A 16,639-nucleotide genomic window follows, 5' to 3' on the forward strand; every position below is an offset into this window, starting at 1 on the left:
TTGTTCATGGCTAATCTCATTACATCATTAGCTATGCTTCAACGGGTATCTTAGAGTATCTTTAAAGCACATTTTTTATATTTTCGGACTGAGATCGGTATGTAGTATCTGTCCTGTCTGATTCCTTACGTTAAAAATATACTATTTAAGTTTGTAATTAAGGGACACCAGTATCCAGCCTTCGTGTTCGGAATCAAGCTATTGCAACATATGAGGGGCCCGACGTAAGTAACGATAAATTTAGCTAGTGTGAATTTTGATAAGGGTCACATTAGTACATGCCAGGATAACCTAGCTACAAACGAAACTACACTAAGAAACTATGACGCGAGAGGAATCAGGGGGCACAGGTCAAACTGATGGGATGAAACATAGTCGAACATTCACGATATAAGATGGTGTCATGTTTCTGAGCGAGAGAGAACAAATCGTTTTTGTTCTGTCTTTCTGGGGAAGCGGTACGAACGGGACATGGCCGGACGATGGAGAAACCGAATCTTAGCTGAATGCTCCCGATGCCTCTGCTCATTATGTCGCCCATTTCTTAAGAGTAAGTTAGTAAACTAAGAAGTAAATAACGATTAAGATAAATTAGTCTCTCTCTCTCTCCAATAGTGATTTCTCCTCAATAAAACCTTGAAGAACTTAGCAAAGTCTCCTTATGTTTTGTTATGAATGGAAAGTTTGTTTCGACAAAGTTAAAAAATAGTGTTAAGTAAATGTTATATTATTCCTAGATAATCAAAAGTCAGTACTTCTTACCACATATTCAAGGAAAAGAGGCACCGTGATTTGAAGCGGGTGGTAAAGGCCGATCTCCTTAGGCAAAACATGTCGTCGAAAATCGAACGATTACGATATGAGATGACAGCACGTTTTCGAGTGAGAGGAAACAAAGGGTTTTAGTCAGTTTCTCTTGGGAAGCGATACAAACGAGATGGTTTAAAAATGTAAAAATTCTGTAAGCTGAATATTGATAATATCTGTGTCCGTCTACTCATTTCTCAAGTTAGAAAAGCAAATAATTAGCCATATTATCTCTCTCTCTCTCTCTCTTTCTCTCTCTCTCTCTCCTAAATTCATTCTCCCCAATAAAACGTTGAAGAACTCGGCAAAGTCTCCTTGTGTCATTTATGAATGGAAAGTTTATTTCGTCAAAGTTCAAAAGAGAATCACAACTACTCATGAAACGCGGTGACAATGAAAGAAGCGATTATAAACAGCCCGCGCATGTATGCATAAAAAGACTTTATTTCATATCTTAATCGCTAACTGGTGAGAACATTACATGGGTGATCTCTCCTCGATAAAAAAATATTATTCATTGATTGATAATTATTTATTGATAATTCATTGATTAATAATCATTGATAATTATTTATTTATTCATTGACGTGGGAAGAAATATTATATAGGAAGAAGAAGCGCATATGTTGGACGACAATGACCTTCTAAGTAGACTTAATTTACGAGGGTCGTTCCAAAAGTAAAGCCTCCTATTTTTTAACTCAGAAAGTTCAAGAGCTACGAAGACGGGTATAGTAACATTAAAACGAGTGACATTTTGTGCTCCAGAATTTTTTTTTTTTTTTTACTTAGTCACCACTATTCTCAATGCACATTTGCCAGGAATTCAATAGCGCATTTTTGCTTCTGGCGCATGTCCATGACCGGATTTTTTTCTTAAAGTCTCACGCCGTCAATAAGTAAAATCTTACCAATAAAACCTTGAAGAACTCAGCAAGGTCCTCTTTGTATCATTCTATGAATGGAAATTTTATTTAAAAAAAAAAACGGGACAATCGACAGCCCTACATGTTTACAGCCACCCATGTAACGTGGCAACGATGACAGAAGTGACGATGCAGAGAATAAAAGACCAATTTGTAAAGACCGCGCACGTATGTAGAAAATAACTTTATTCAGTTTCTTTATCGCTCGTGTGTAAAAACATAACATTAGCGGTCTCTCGTTGATGAAGATGTCACGATCATGATTTTATCTGTTGATTAAAATATAAAAGTAGCTCCATAGAGTAAATGTGGTATTGTGGTGACTGTTGAAGTGAAAGATATGTACAAAATGTGAAAAAGAGAAAAGAACATTGACGAATGAATCAGGATGCGTTTAGTTAAAAAATAGAATAGAAAAGGATGAACTGCTCCGTACACGTTTGAATGAATTGTACCTAACTCGTTAAAAAATACACTATTATTCTAAACTAGCAGGACCTTGTACGGGCGTATCCCGGTGGAAAGATGACACAAAGCCAGAACATATTTGATTGTATAGAACTTCACCCCTTCAAAAACAAAGTAAGCTGATTTTCTAGTGCATTATCGTAGTTAATAATTGAGATCCTAACCGTTAAAAGGCAAATTATCATAAAATTAACGCATTTTAATCCCTATAATATAAAGTAAATAATAAAAATTGTTTACGAAGAAATATTTTAATCAATTTTGAAAGAGATAACAGAAATGTTGAAAAAGCAAGTATGCATGCATTATTCTAAAAGAATGATGTTTTAAATTAGTTAAGTTTATATTAATAATGTCTTCATTTAATTAATTTAATACATTTCTTTCTCTCTCTCTCTCTCTCTCTTTCTCTGTCTATCGCTATATCCATTTATCTATATATATCTTTATATTTCTTTCCATCTCTATTTCGCTCTATATTTCTATCTCTCGCTTTATCTATTTCTCTCTATCTCTGTCTATTTATCTCTGTCTTCATTTATCTCTCTATCACTCTATTTATCTCTATATTTCTATCACTATATATTTCTCTCGCTCTCTCTTTCTCTCTCTCTCTCTCTCTCTATATATATATATATATTGTCTCTATTTCAATCTATATCTCCGTATCTCTATCTCCCTCTGCATCTATCTCTCTTTCTCTCTCTCTATTGATCTCTCTCTCTCTCTCTCTCTCTCTATATATATATATATATATATATATATATATATATATATATATTATACGCACCATTTCTTCTGAATGCCTCTCAGTATGGGATCGTGACATATTCTTATTCTAAAAGTAAATAATTGTAGAATCTTTTCTGTCTTCGATGAGGAGAAAGACAAATTCTTCTTGCCTTAGGTAATTCTTATATTGTCCGAATCATAAGTGCGCTTTTTTTCATTTTTTTTTTTTAAGATTGATTTCCCTATATTAAAAACTCTGCCCTCGAAGAGAGGGGCACATAAATAAGGATATACTGTTGAGAGTGTCTCCAAAATGAATAGATATGTTTGCCTTTTCATTAATTTAGGACATCTCGTCTTTGTAAGTGGATATCTTTTAGATACGCAAGTAATCATTCTTTTTTTCAAATCGGCAAAGAAGACTTTCAGAAGTTATCAATTTATCATCAAACATAATGTCAAATTTCAAATGTTTCTCTACAGGCAATATGACTGATAAAATGACGTGATGAGGACTTCCGGTTTGCGAACGAGGCCGTGAAGTGAAAGAACTTGTCAGATAAAGGCGACACGGTAATATTGATAATCGAACAGTAGTTTTAAGGTTTAGATTAACAAAATTAGTAGGGCTACCTGACGTTGTCAGGGATGCTGAAAAAAATATTTTTAAGTATGTTAGTTTGAAACTTGCAAAAGAGAAGGAATGAAATAAAACAGGAATTTTAGTTTTGTCTTTCTTTCTGAACGAACGACTCCACCTTTCTTTAACTCTATCTCTTTCCCTCAATATCGTTCTTTCTTTTTCATCACAGTCTTTCTTTTTCCACCAATCTCTATCTCTACCTCTCTCTCTCTCTCTCTCTCGCTCTCTTTCTCTCTCTCTCTCTCTCTCTCTCTCTCTCTCAATTATAACGTGCCATCTGAGGATCAGTACTTCATAAATAATCATATACTTTTTTATTTACGGCGCATTTTGTACGTTAAGCTCTAAGCCTATTTTTTTTACAAGGAAGTTACCACTTATCAAGGCCCAGAAGCCACTCGGGGATAAGGGTTATTGCGTATAGAGTAATCAATGGGATAGTATCGTAGTAATAGTTAGTATTGGAGATTTGATAAAGTGTCTTACTTAAGGGGGCGGTTCATCAGGAATTTGTTTATGTTGGACTTGAAGACACCCAAGTTGTAGTCAGGTGGGGAACAGGCAAACGGAAGAGAGTTCCACAGCCGTGCACTTCTAAGAAAGAAGCTTGTTCATGGAATCTACATTTTGGTTTTGGCACAGATAAAGAGTGGGGAACATTTTTGACAGTGGTTTCAGCTAGACGGGTTTTCATCATGAAAGATTGGCGAGGGGGGAGACTAGAGACTGGAGCTCAGACGATTACTTTCCATGGAAGTCAAAACAAAGACAGGCTCGCAACGTCTCTTCTATGGGAGAGAGGCTTCGGGGAAGAGAAAAGGGCATCCCCTACTAAGCCACGTACTATGTCAAGGCAGGATAGTATGTTTTTAGCAGTTCCTGCCCAGATGTGGCAGCAGTACTCCATCCTTGGACGTACTTGGCTTTTATATAAATAGAGAATTGCATCAGCAGTGAGATATCTTCTGGAGCGGTTGAAGGATCCTACCATTTTTCCAGCGACCTTGGCAACTGACTTGATGTACGTCTTCCATTTCAGGTCAGGAGTAAAGGTCAAGCCTAGAAGCCCATAAAAACATGGAACCTCCCCTACACGAGAGCCATCCATTTCAATTGATGCTAGATGGGGATCAGAGCGTTGATGATGTAAAGATAGGAGCTTGGTTTTAGATGCATTAGAAGTAACCAGACACCTCTTTCTCCACTGTACCACGCGCTCGAGATTAGAGGAGAGATAATCAGAGAGAACTTTGTGATTTACGGCCTTAGATGTGTTGCCATAGATGATCATGTTATCAGCATAGATGTCAACGAATGATTTAAGTATGTGTTTTGGGAGATCATTGATATAGATCAGGAAGAGAGTTGGGCCCAGGATGGACCTCTGAGGGACTCCAGCATTAATACTGTGGGCCTCTGATTTCTGCCCATCAACCACTACTCTTATGAGCCTATCAGAGAGAAATGATTTAATAATTGAGAAAACATTTCCAATTATACCGTAGCTGGAAATCTTGTGAAGTAGGCTCTTATGCCATACTTTATCGAAGGCCTTTGATATGTCAAGAGCAATTGCTCTAGAAAGGAAGTCTTTGTCGAGAGATTCACTAATCCTATGATATCTAAACGTTAGCACATCTGCTGTAGATCTGGCAGAACGGAAACCATATTGCATGTCACTAAGAAAGTTTATTTCTGCTGAGGTAGTTGACTATTTAATATGGATTACTCATAACACACAGGAGACTTATTGGTCTGTACTGAGAGGGAGATGACTTATCACCTGAATTCTTAAATACAGGCAATACTAATGAGGTTTTCCAGTGTGTTGTGAAGCACTTCTTAAGGCAACGCTTAAACAGTGTTGTAAGTATGGGGGCAAGTTCTGGTTGAAGCTTTTGCAACACTATAATTGGAATGCCGTCTGGGCCAGTTGCTTTACTGGAATCAAGGTTTTTGATTAGCTTGGTGACCTCACGCACAGGTATTTGTATGTTGCATAGTGTGTTTTCTGTTATAGGCGGAAATACGGGGAGTTGATGGCTTTGGTCGCATAGGGTAGAGTTAGCTGAAAAGTTCTTGGCAAATAGTTTGGCCTTGTCTGATGCTGACGAGATGACCTCAGGTCCATTGATGATGGTTTGGATAGAACGCACGCTTCTGTTCAGGATCCTGTTTGCTATTTGCCAAAACTGGTGGGAACCAAGCCGCTGCTCAGCTACTTTGGATTTAAGTGATATATATCTATACATTTATATAAATGTGTGTGTAATATATGTATATAGATATGTGTGTGTGTGTGTGTGTGTGTGTGTGTGTGTGTGTGTGTGTGTGTGTGTGTGTGTGCGAGTTCACGATTTCCGGTCACTAGATCACTATGGATCGTCTTAATAACGTTACGCTTGTATTTAACTTTATAAATTGTAACTTTCCCTTGATCTTCGGGGCGGTTGATGGTGACCCAAGGGTAACGTTCTTTATTAATTATGCCAAAGGTGGTTTCGTGCCAGGGTTTGAATATTTCGACCAGCGGCAATCGTCACTTCTTGCGCTGATGTTTGCGAAAGCACGAAACACTAGTGTCTGTACGCATAAAAAAAAATATATACTTTATTTCCTTATAATATATACCAATCCTTATTTAATAAGCCCAATGTAATTACAGAGGAATATAATGAACGAATAATAAAATGGCATAACGTAAACATATTATGAGGTATTTATAACTTCTATTCCAATTTTCGGATTTTGGATCATGTCATTTGTTCCCTTTTTATGGATTGATTGTTGCTATTTCTTCTGATGAGTTAAGGGCAAAATAGATTCACTGATTGATATAATAATTAAGTGATTGCTATGAAACAGATACTGTCAAGAATTGCAAATTTCAACTGAATTAAAGAAATAAATTGTAAGATGGTCAGTATCATGAACTTTGGAATATAGACTTTTGTCATTCATTCATTATATATATATATATATATATATATATATATATATATATATATATATATATATATATATATATATAAGGAACTTTGGGTGTGTCTGTGTGTGTGAGTTCGTTCCCTTTTCGGTTTGAAAACGGCTGAAATTTCACACGAAAGTACTTTATGTGCCTGGCAGTGTTCTTGTTTTGCATCGGAATATCTTCAATAAGTATCGATAATCGATAATCGATAATCAAAATAATCCGATGAAAGAAGGAACAGGCGATTTTGTACCAAAGTCAATAACTTACGCAGCCTAACGTCACAAGTGCATTTGAGAAATTTTATTGCCACACAAGCCGAAAGGTCCGACATGTATAATCAACAGTTGGTTCTTTGGTATGACAGAGGTACGTTCGAAATGAATGTTTCTGTTTAAACCACAATTGCACCATGCTACTTGACTTTTCGATTTTAAACTAAAATTCAAATAATTATCACCGCACAAGCAGTAATGCTAGGCATATAAAATCAACAATATGTTCTTTGATATGACAGAGGTGCGTTCGAAATGAATGTTTCTGTTTAGAGCACACTTGAACCATGATAATTGACTTTTGCATTTTAAACTTTAATTCAAGCCATTACATATAAAAAAATTTTTTTATAAAATCAACAGTAGGTTCTCTACAGTGCAATCTGGACTACAATGTATTGTGAACTAAGTCACTGCGAGAGACATGTGAACTTTCTCCCTATGCACTGTGATGTGTGCCCCGATTTGATTAAAAATTGGCGATTTTACCGATTTTTATGCGAAACATTCTTTAATCTCTATTCAATCCCGGCCAATGTCGGCTTTCCCTGCTAGTATATATATATATATATATATATATATATATATATATATATATATATATATATATTTATATATATATATATTTATATATATATATATATATATATATATGATTTTAAATAAATATTACCATATATTCTCATACTTACAGACACTAATATCTCGTGTTTACTCAATTATCAGTGTAGGATATGATAGTTGCTGCCAATCGGGAGATTTAAATTAATTTACAAAGTTAACCTTGACTCCGTAAGCTAGTATTCTTCCCCTAGGCTACCAGAAATTGACACATGAATTATAAGATATTAAGTGCAAAATCAGCGGGCATAAACAGTAAACAGTCAAAGAGTATTTAACGACGGACGTCGGAATGTTGAATACTGAGAGAGGATGTGATTTAAATATAGTTTGGATTATTTTTATCTAAGCTCTCTATCAGCCATATGTACTCACCCGTGGCGCAACGGATAAATTCTTCCCCCAGGCTACCAGAAATTGACACATGAATTAAAAGAAAATAAGTGCAAAATCAGCGGAAATAAACAGTAAACAGTCGAAGAGTATTCACCGAATACTGCCAATGAGTAAAATGCAGTTGTAAGTGATACTTCTCTGGAAGCTGAAGGTGCAATCCTCAGTACAGGGCGACACTCAAAATACAATTATGAATTAATTACAATTTCTACCCGATCATGGCTGACGGAACGAGGGCATTCTACCACTGTAGATTAAATATTGGGTGCTGTTCAAAATTCCGTGCAGATTCCCGAGTTCGACAGAAATATTCTTGAGTTCGGTGAGATACACATGAAGAAGGTCGAAGGTTACATCAGCCGAAACGTTATGCGAATAATACTCAAGATGAGAACAGTAATCTGAAGAATTAGCATACTCTAAAAAAAAGAATATTAATACAAATTAAGAGAATCATTGAATTCCACGTAATATTTTATGTGAGAAAAGTTCTGTTTGATCTTGGTATAGTGCTTTCTTTTAAATTGCATCCCCGTACAAGGAGATATTTTGAAAAAAGCACAAAAAGTAATAAAAATAAAATCTGTTGAACGCTAACAGTACTACTTTAATGAATTCAGCTGAGGTATTCTGCAATCCGAGAAGTCTTCTTTTTTTTTTTCACAAAACACACTCGTCTAACTACAACCACTATCAACAATTTCCCTCACTCTCCATATGTACCTAATCTAAACGCAAATTCCATTAACAAATCTTCTTTCATAGAACTGTCCACCTTTAGAACTCGGTTCCGCTGGTATGCTTTTCGTCTGATTACAATATGGTCGTCTTCAAGTTCAGTGTAAACAAATTATACCAAATTTCCACCATATCTTGTCGTATCAGAATCAGCTTATCAAATTTATGTGGTTGTCGTAGTTGCAGAAGACATCGGGTACTTATCGCGGGACCATGTGAAGGTTGCCAACATTCGTAAGTGAACCTGTTTCTGCGGAACGAACTGAATTTGAACTTGGCACATCCCTGTTGTCAGTCTGTGTCGTTAACCACTTAGCCACCGTCACCTTCCTATTGTTATTATTGAGCATTCTTTTAGTATGAATTAGATCATTTTATTGTTGGCAATCGTTTCCCCGATATCTTTCTAGTTAGAATTCTTTCTCGAAAGACATCGGGTATTTACGGAAGGGAGCACGTAACGGTTATTAACCTCTCTAAGTGAAAATGTTTCAGTTGAACGAGTTGGATTCGAACTTAGTAAAACCAGATCGCCCGTTTGTGTCGTTAACCATTTAGACACTGTCACCTTTCCATTTCCTGATGACGTGTAAACCAATACATGATATTTGAGTTTGTATTGTGGGTAAAGTTACTGCAGGGAGGCCTGTGAAGTTTTGTCTCTGTGCACCACGATGAGTCCCCGACTAGAGCAGGCGATCAATCGATTTGATTAAAAATTAGGTAATTTCACCGATTTCAATCACAATAAAAGTATTTGTAGAACACTCGTAGATCCTCATTCAATCTGGGGTAACATCGGATTTTCCTGATAGTCAATCTACATATCTATAAAAGTGAGAGTGTGTGTGTGTGTGTGTGTGTGTGTGTGTGTGTGTGTGTGTGTGTGTGAGGACACTTCTCAACCTATATACTCAACGATTTTTTCATCTACAGACTTGAAATTTGGTATATAGGATATTCAGACACATGGAAAACATTTTAATCCGTTTTCATCAGGAAAAAATGGCTGCTAAGGGGTTAAAATTGAAAAAATGGGTACGTTGGAGTCGTCGGATTTTTATGTGTTTTTTAACTGCTTCACGATTGCGCATGCATGAATGGGTCACATGACAGATTCATTATGTTAAAAATAAGTAGGTTTGTATACATTTTTTTTAAATCGTATCAAGCCGGCCTAATGGTTATCGTACTTGACTTACTGGCTTTTACGTTTTGGTTTCGATCTCAACCCAAGTATTTTTTTTTTTTTTTTTTACTTACAAGAAGTGAATTGTTTAGAAAAAAAAAACATAATACTCGCATGCGCATGTCTCAGTTTCTATGTGAATTAAAATATAATCTTTATGCGTATTTTATGACTAGGCAACGCCGGGCGGCCTGCTAGTATAATATAAATCTAAACATACCTGCAGCATTAGAGCATTCATTCTTTTACTTGTTAAAAAGATAACTGGTAAATCAATGCTAAATCAAATTACAATGTTTTGTGAAGCTTAGAAATGTTAAAATGAAATACGCATCAAGTGCGCTGAAAGCCAAACCACAACGTAATATTAGGAACATTCCTAATATTACGTCGCGATTTGGCTTTCAAGCGCACTTGATGCGCATTTTATTTTATTCAAATCAAACCAACGTTTCTATATGGAACCCACATCTTTGACGTTAGAAATGTTACTTTTAGAGCGATTTCCTGAAGTGAAAAAAACTTTCTCTAATGTGAAACCGGTACTGTTTTTCTTTGGTTTTACATAATTAATTCGGGGCTGAATGACTGAGTTAGTCTTAGCTGATATTTTAACTCAAATATAGAGATAATAGCGACAAGACCCTAAAGACACACTCACGTTTGTTTTCTACAAGTCACTTGCATACAATGTCTGATTCAAGGTTGAACTTTAGATCAACACGTACGAATTTCATTTAATTGAAATGATCTTTGTCTTTGTTATCATGTGGCTTTGTGAGCTGCAAGACACAAATATGAAGAAATAACTGGGTGAAAACGATTTTATAGAGATCAACAATAATGATTTATTTAAAGACGTTGTAATTGATAAAAGTACTTTCATAAAGTTAAACATTCTTTTCTAACTTGTCTTCTAACGGTGCTTGTCTTTTGTAATGCATATTTAATTCGATATTGAATGACTGAGTTAGTCTTAGCTCAGATATTGAATGACTGAGTTAGTCTTAGCTCAGATATTGAATGACTGAGTTAGTCTTAGCTCAGATATTGAATGACTGAGTTAGTCTTAGCTCAGATATTGAATGACTGAGTTAGTCTTAGCTCAGATATTGAATATATATATATATATATATATATATATATATATATTTATATATATATATGCTGACACGTAACTCGTCGTACCCGCAACTCATCATTTTAGCTGGACCTAGGGAAATTAGAAAAAATATGCGTATATATATCATTCAAACACTACTGTATTTGAATATATAGTTAAGTTGCAGTTTTGGTCATTTAGAACTGCTTTTAAGCTTCACTGCTCACTCATTTTTCGACCAAATTTCAAATAATTATTACAGATTATAGCTAAACCTTCTCAACTATATTGTGGGGAAAAATTCAATTTTCGTTCAGTAAAATAAAAGTTAGGATGAATTTATTGGTGTTCAAAATCGTAAAAACAGGTAAGGAGATGAGCGACGTTTTTTTACTGGTTTCCAAAGCAACCACGTCGCTTCACCGACTACTGTTGCTACTAACTCATCGCTCTCACGAAAATAGAAGTAACAAGTGAAACAGAGAGAATGAAAGAAAACTACTTCTCATTTATTCTTTCATTCAGTCTATGCAGCAAATTGAAGTCATCATCTGTTATTTCCGCACTGGAAATCTCACTATTATTAAGAAAGCTTTCATCTCCTTTTGAACTATTATTATTATTATTATTATTATTATTATTATTATTATTATTATTATTATTATCTTTCATAAATGTTATTGATAAAGAAATATCAATAAATGAAATTGGTTTCAAAAATCTCTTTCGAGTTTTATCCTTTTTACATAATATACGCATAAAGCATCCAACCCCCTCCATTATAGAGAAAGCAACAGCTGTCCAAACTCACTGTTCTCTCTCTCTCTCTCTCTCTCTCTCTCTCTCTCTCTCTCTCTCTCTCTCTCTCTCTCTCTCTCTCTCTCTCTCTCTGTTTCTTTCTCTCTCTCTCTCTCTTTCTCTCTATCTATCTATCTATATCTACTGATTCACTCACAAGAGATCCTCTCTGCTTATTTACCACGTCATCAGGGTCGTTTCCTGTGTCTGTGACGTAACCCTCGGGACACGAAGCTCTTACTCGACTTCTAATTGGAAAATCTCACTCTATTCAGTTTTAACCTAACATGAGAATTTACTATTCTAACCTATTTTTACTTGTCTTACTACAAGTGAAAGATCTTTGCTAAAATGGACCCTTTTGTATTAGCTATTTTTTTATTTTTTACCTTAATTTGTTTTCTTTATTTCTTGTAGGCATATTGGTTGCGTGCACGGCACAGATTGATTGCCAAGATAGCAACGACTGCCATAGCAGCGTCGAACAGCAGTCACTATTCAATGCAGAATCCGCAGAAGATAAAAAGCAGTTTAGTCCTTGGGCCGGCAAACGAGCAGATCAGGCTTTCCCCGTCTACGATGAAGCTCCATCGGACGAGACTTCACCCGAAAACTCCGCCGAAGTCAAGAGATCCTTCTCTCCCTGGGCGGGAAAGAGGAATACACAAGCCAGTGTCGGCTACGTCGTTCGCGCTCGAAACACGCAATCAGACAGGAAAAAGACTCGGTTTCATCCGTGGCACGGAAAAAGAAGCGGAATGGCTGTTAGTTCCGGTATTCCTGAGAGTATCCTGAAGCAGCTTGTTCTGGAATATATCGATTTGGCTGAGGAGAAAAATTCAGATAAGCGCGGTTTCAGTCCCTGGGCTGGAAAATAATCTCCTCACAAAAATTCGTTCAAAAAAAAAAAAAAAGACTGTGGATGCCTGCTTTTCTATATTCATGTATTTACAGACACACACAACCCTAACCCTAACACACATCACGCTTAAATGACATTAATAAATAAACATTTATATAGAATAATAAACGTGTTTTCAGTATTTTATTGTTGTCATTTTTGCATTACTTTCGTCCACTTGATTATGTCTATCTAATACACTGGTTATCAACATGGCGGCACACTATTCCTTTGTTTCTTTGGGGGGGGTAATTTTTTTTATTTTCATTTTTTTTATTTTTTATACAAAACAAAATCAACCATATCACTTAAACCAGTGGTTTCCAAGCTTTTTTACATAACGAAACACTAGCGTATGTGGGGGGGTTGTTTTTGTTGTTTTTTGCAGCACCCCTATCACAAGAAATAAATATTTTCTACTTATAAAGCCTTTTCGCTATAAAACCATAAAATCAAAGAAGAGAATATAAGGTTTTTATTCCCAGAAACCAACTTATCCTGCGTTAAATAATAGCGAATATCAGTGAGACAGTTGTGCTTTGTGTTTTGGGTTTTTTTTTTTTTTAACTACTGCTTCTCTATTTGGGTTAATGTGAAAAAGATACACTTTTAACTCTTCTTCAATATTTTATAAATTTTTCTTTTTAATGTTGTTTAGATTAGTACGGTGTGAAACGCAGCCAAAGGCAAGATAAATAGCTCATCTTTGATTAAACGCCTTGAATATTGGTACAAACCTGTTTTCGAGCAGACTGTAGAATGCTGTGTAGACAAAAAAAAATAAGAAAAAAAAATCGCGCATTTTTTCTTTTTATACTTGCAATATTGTCACCTAATATACAAATGATATGCTTCCGGTTTGAAATAAAATGTCTGATTTTTCAGAGACTGGGTTGATTTTAGATTTGGATGTTGGAGTAGGAAGTGTTGTCAGCAGTGCGCTGTTTTGGAGTTGAGAATTGTTACAGCAGCGTCGAGTTTTGTAGAGAGTTTTAACAGCAGAGCGTCGAGTTTTAGCAGCAGTGTGTGGAATTTGGGGTAATGAATCTTTAAAGCGGTGTGTCGAATTTAACCCGAGAAATTTTACTTGAAAGTGCAGCATAAGTAACAAATCATCAGGGCACATCTAAAACAGTTAATACTTGATTATTTTAATTACAGGCTATTTCGGCACGAAGAGATCCTGGAATTAGGACTTCTGAGATTGGGAAAGGATGTGATACCGCCTTTTAGTGGAGAAGGTGATGTGCTTGCATGGATCTAAAAGGAACTAAGCTACAAAAAGTGAAAGACCTTGCAAGTTTTATTACTTTCTTTTTCCATTGAGATGTACTGGCTCTCACCAACAAATACAGCTCTTGCCTGCACACCAACCATTACAGCTCCTGCCTGCAAAATGTCTCTGGCATTTGTTATACTCTCCATTGACACCTTATTCATTAACCGTTCACTTTATTTGTCGCATTCCTTAACTTGCCTGGTCAACATTTTTGCAGTTAAAAAAATCTTTCCTTTTTCACTACTTCTTATAAATTCTTTCAGTCTATTCAGCAAATTTAATTTCATCCGTATTCGCTTCAGCCGTTATTATGCTGTGCTCCCCTAAAAAAGGAAAGTGAATTATTCCAAATGAATCTTGTCATCCCTTAAAAGGAAACTGGAATAAAAAAAAAATTGGTGTCGCTTTTAAGCTATTAAAAATGACTTGTTCTCCTTGGCCTTTTGGCCAAGATCAAAGTGTAGTATCTGTTCTTCAAGTGCTACGTTTCAATTTTTTGTTGTTATTATTATTATTATTATTATTATTATTATTATTATTATTATATCCCATATATCTATAAAAGTAAACGTGTCTGTCTTTCTGTCTGTCTGTCTGTCTGTCTGTGTACATTTCCCTACGCAATAACTCTGTCAATTTTTAGTCTATGGACTCGAAATTTGAAATACCAGGTACTGAGATTTGGGAAAATCGATGTGACGGGTGTCAGCCAGAAATTTGGCTGTTAAGGAGTCAAATTTCAACGATTTGACCTTTAAGAACTCTACCAAACTCCTCCGACAATTTTGGGTCTAGACACTTAAAATTTTAGATATAGGTTCCTTGAACCTGGATCTAACTTAATAAAGTGATTTGAGCCCGAAACTATAAATTTTAAGGGGTCATAATAGGGGTCAAAGTTTTAAAAAATTAACCATTTTTTTTGTTTTTTTTGCTTTTTTTGCACAGCATACACCTCCAAACACCCGAGCAACGCCGGGCACCCCTGCTAGTATTATTTATAAAGAAATATTATTAAATGAAATTGGTTTTAAAAATCTCTTTCTAGTTTTATTCTTTTTCATAACATTATTGTATAGGCATAAAGTATCCAACCCCCTCCACCATAGAGAAAGCAGCGGCTGTCCAAACTCATTGCTCTACTCTTTTTCTCTTTCTATCTCTTTCTCTTGAAATGAGCAAAGAAGGTCAATTAACAGATAGAAATGAAAAAGAACGGAACAGATAGAAATTATATTAGTGACGGCATTCACCAAATGACCTTTTGAAGCATTATAAAAAGCTAAAACGATTCCACTGGGCAGGAGAAACGGTTGATGTTTACACCAATACAATCAGGAGATAGGCTGGACTCGCAGGATACATAAGGGATAACGCTGGATCATACAGCCAAACTTGCTTCCATACAGAAGACAATGTATCCGTAACACTACAATATTTACTTTATGTAGAGAGAATGGATATTAGCAAACTAATTTCAACAGCACAGCTCTTAATCAGCATAAGTAACCATTCATCGAAGCACGTGTAGAACAGTTAACAAGCTATTTCGGCACCAAGAGATCATGGAATCAGGACTTCTGAGATTGGGAAATGGTGTGATGCCACCTTTTTATGGAGAATGTGATGCGGTTGCGTGGATCTAAAAGACCTTGAAAGTTTTATTACTTTCTTTCTCTATTGAGATGCACTGGCTCTCTAACTTGAAATGAGCAAGAAGGCCAATTAGATGCGGAACAGATAGAAATAGTACTAGTGACGGCATTTACCAAAGAACCATAAGGATAACGTTGAATCATACAGCCAAACTTGCTTTCATTACGGAAGACAATGTATCCGTAGTTCAAAATAGACTTCGTAGCTTCGTGGGGGATGCCCTTTTCTCTTCCCTGCAACGCCTTTCCCATGGGAGAGATGTTTCGAGCCTATCTTTGTTTTACCGTTATTTCCATGGTAAGTGCTCGTCTGAGCTCCAATCTCTGGTCCCCTCCGCCAATCTTTCACGAAAAAAGCCCGTCTAGCTGAAACCACTGTCAATAATTTTCCCCACTCTTTATATGTGCCTAAATCCAAACGTAGATTCCATGAACAAAGTTTCTTTCTTAGAACTGCAAGCCTGTGGAACTCTCTTCCGTTTATATGTTTCCCAGCTGGCTACAACTTGGATGTCTTCAAGTCAAATATAAACAAATTCCTGATAAACCGCCCTTTAAGTAAGACATTCTATCAAATCTCCAATACTAACGATTACCAGCTGACTACAACTTGGTCGTCTTCAAGTCCAACATTAACAAATTCTTGACGAGCCGCCCTCTTAAGTCATCTAATTTACCAAATGTCCATCACTAACGATTACTACAATAGTATCCCATTGATTACTGTATACTCTATAACCCTTATCCTCGAGTGGCCTCCGGGCCTTGATAAGTGGGGACTTCTATGTAAAACAAACAAAATAACACTACAATATTTACTTTATGTATAGAGAATGGATATCAGAAAACTAACAACGACTGCATAGCTTTTAGTCAGCAAAAGTATTCGAGAGCCTGGAACAGTTATAGAGAGTGCAGAAAGCAATACACAGAGAAATAAGGTATCAACCAGCATTCAGTGTTCAGATGTCGAAGACCGCACTTTATAAAAGATTGTAAGGAGATACGTAGAGTAACGTGCTACAATTGTGTTTGGCCACATTGCATGATATTGTTCTCGGAGAACCGCCCCCTTAAGTAATTCAATCTACCAAATTTCCATTAATAACGACTACTACGATATCATACCATTGCTTAC

At 35.9% G+C, this 16,639-nt stretch overlaps 1 protein-coding gene across 1 annotated transcript in view; it reads left to right on the forward strand.

Moving 5' to 3' along the window:
* The window catches only part of LOC145259681 (uncharacterized), a 40,503-nt gene extending 27,791 nt beyond the window's left edge, over positions 1-12,712 (forward strand). The window contains exon 2 of the mRNA XM_080117345.1: positions 12,084-12,712. Within this exon, the coding sequence (XP_079973471.1) occupies positions 12,084-12,544 (461 nt within the window). The 3' untranslated portion in view covers positions 12,545-12,712. The remainder of the gene's footprint in view (positions 1-12,083) is intronic.
* The last annotated feature ends 3,927 nt before the right edge of the window (positions 12,713-16,639 follow it).

The sequence above is a fragment of the Euprymna scolopes genome, chromosome 35 (genome assembly GCF_053919585.1).
Source record: "Euprymna scolopes isolate OS-2025 chromosome 35, ASM5391958v1, whole genome shotgun sequence".
Lineage (NCBI taxonomy): Eukaryota > Metazoa > Mollusca > Cephalopoda > Sepiida > Sepiolidae > Euprymna > Euprymna scolopes.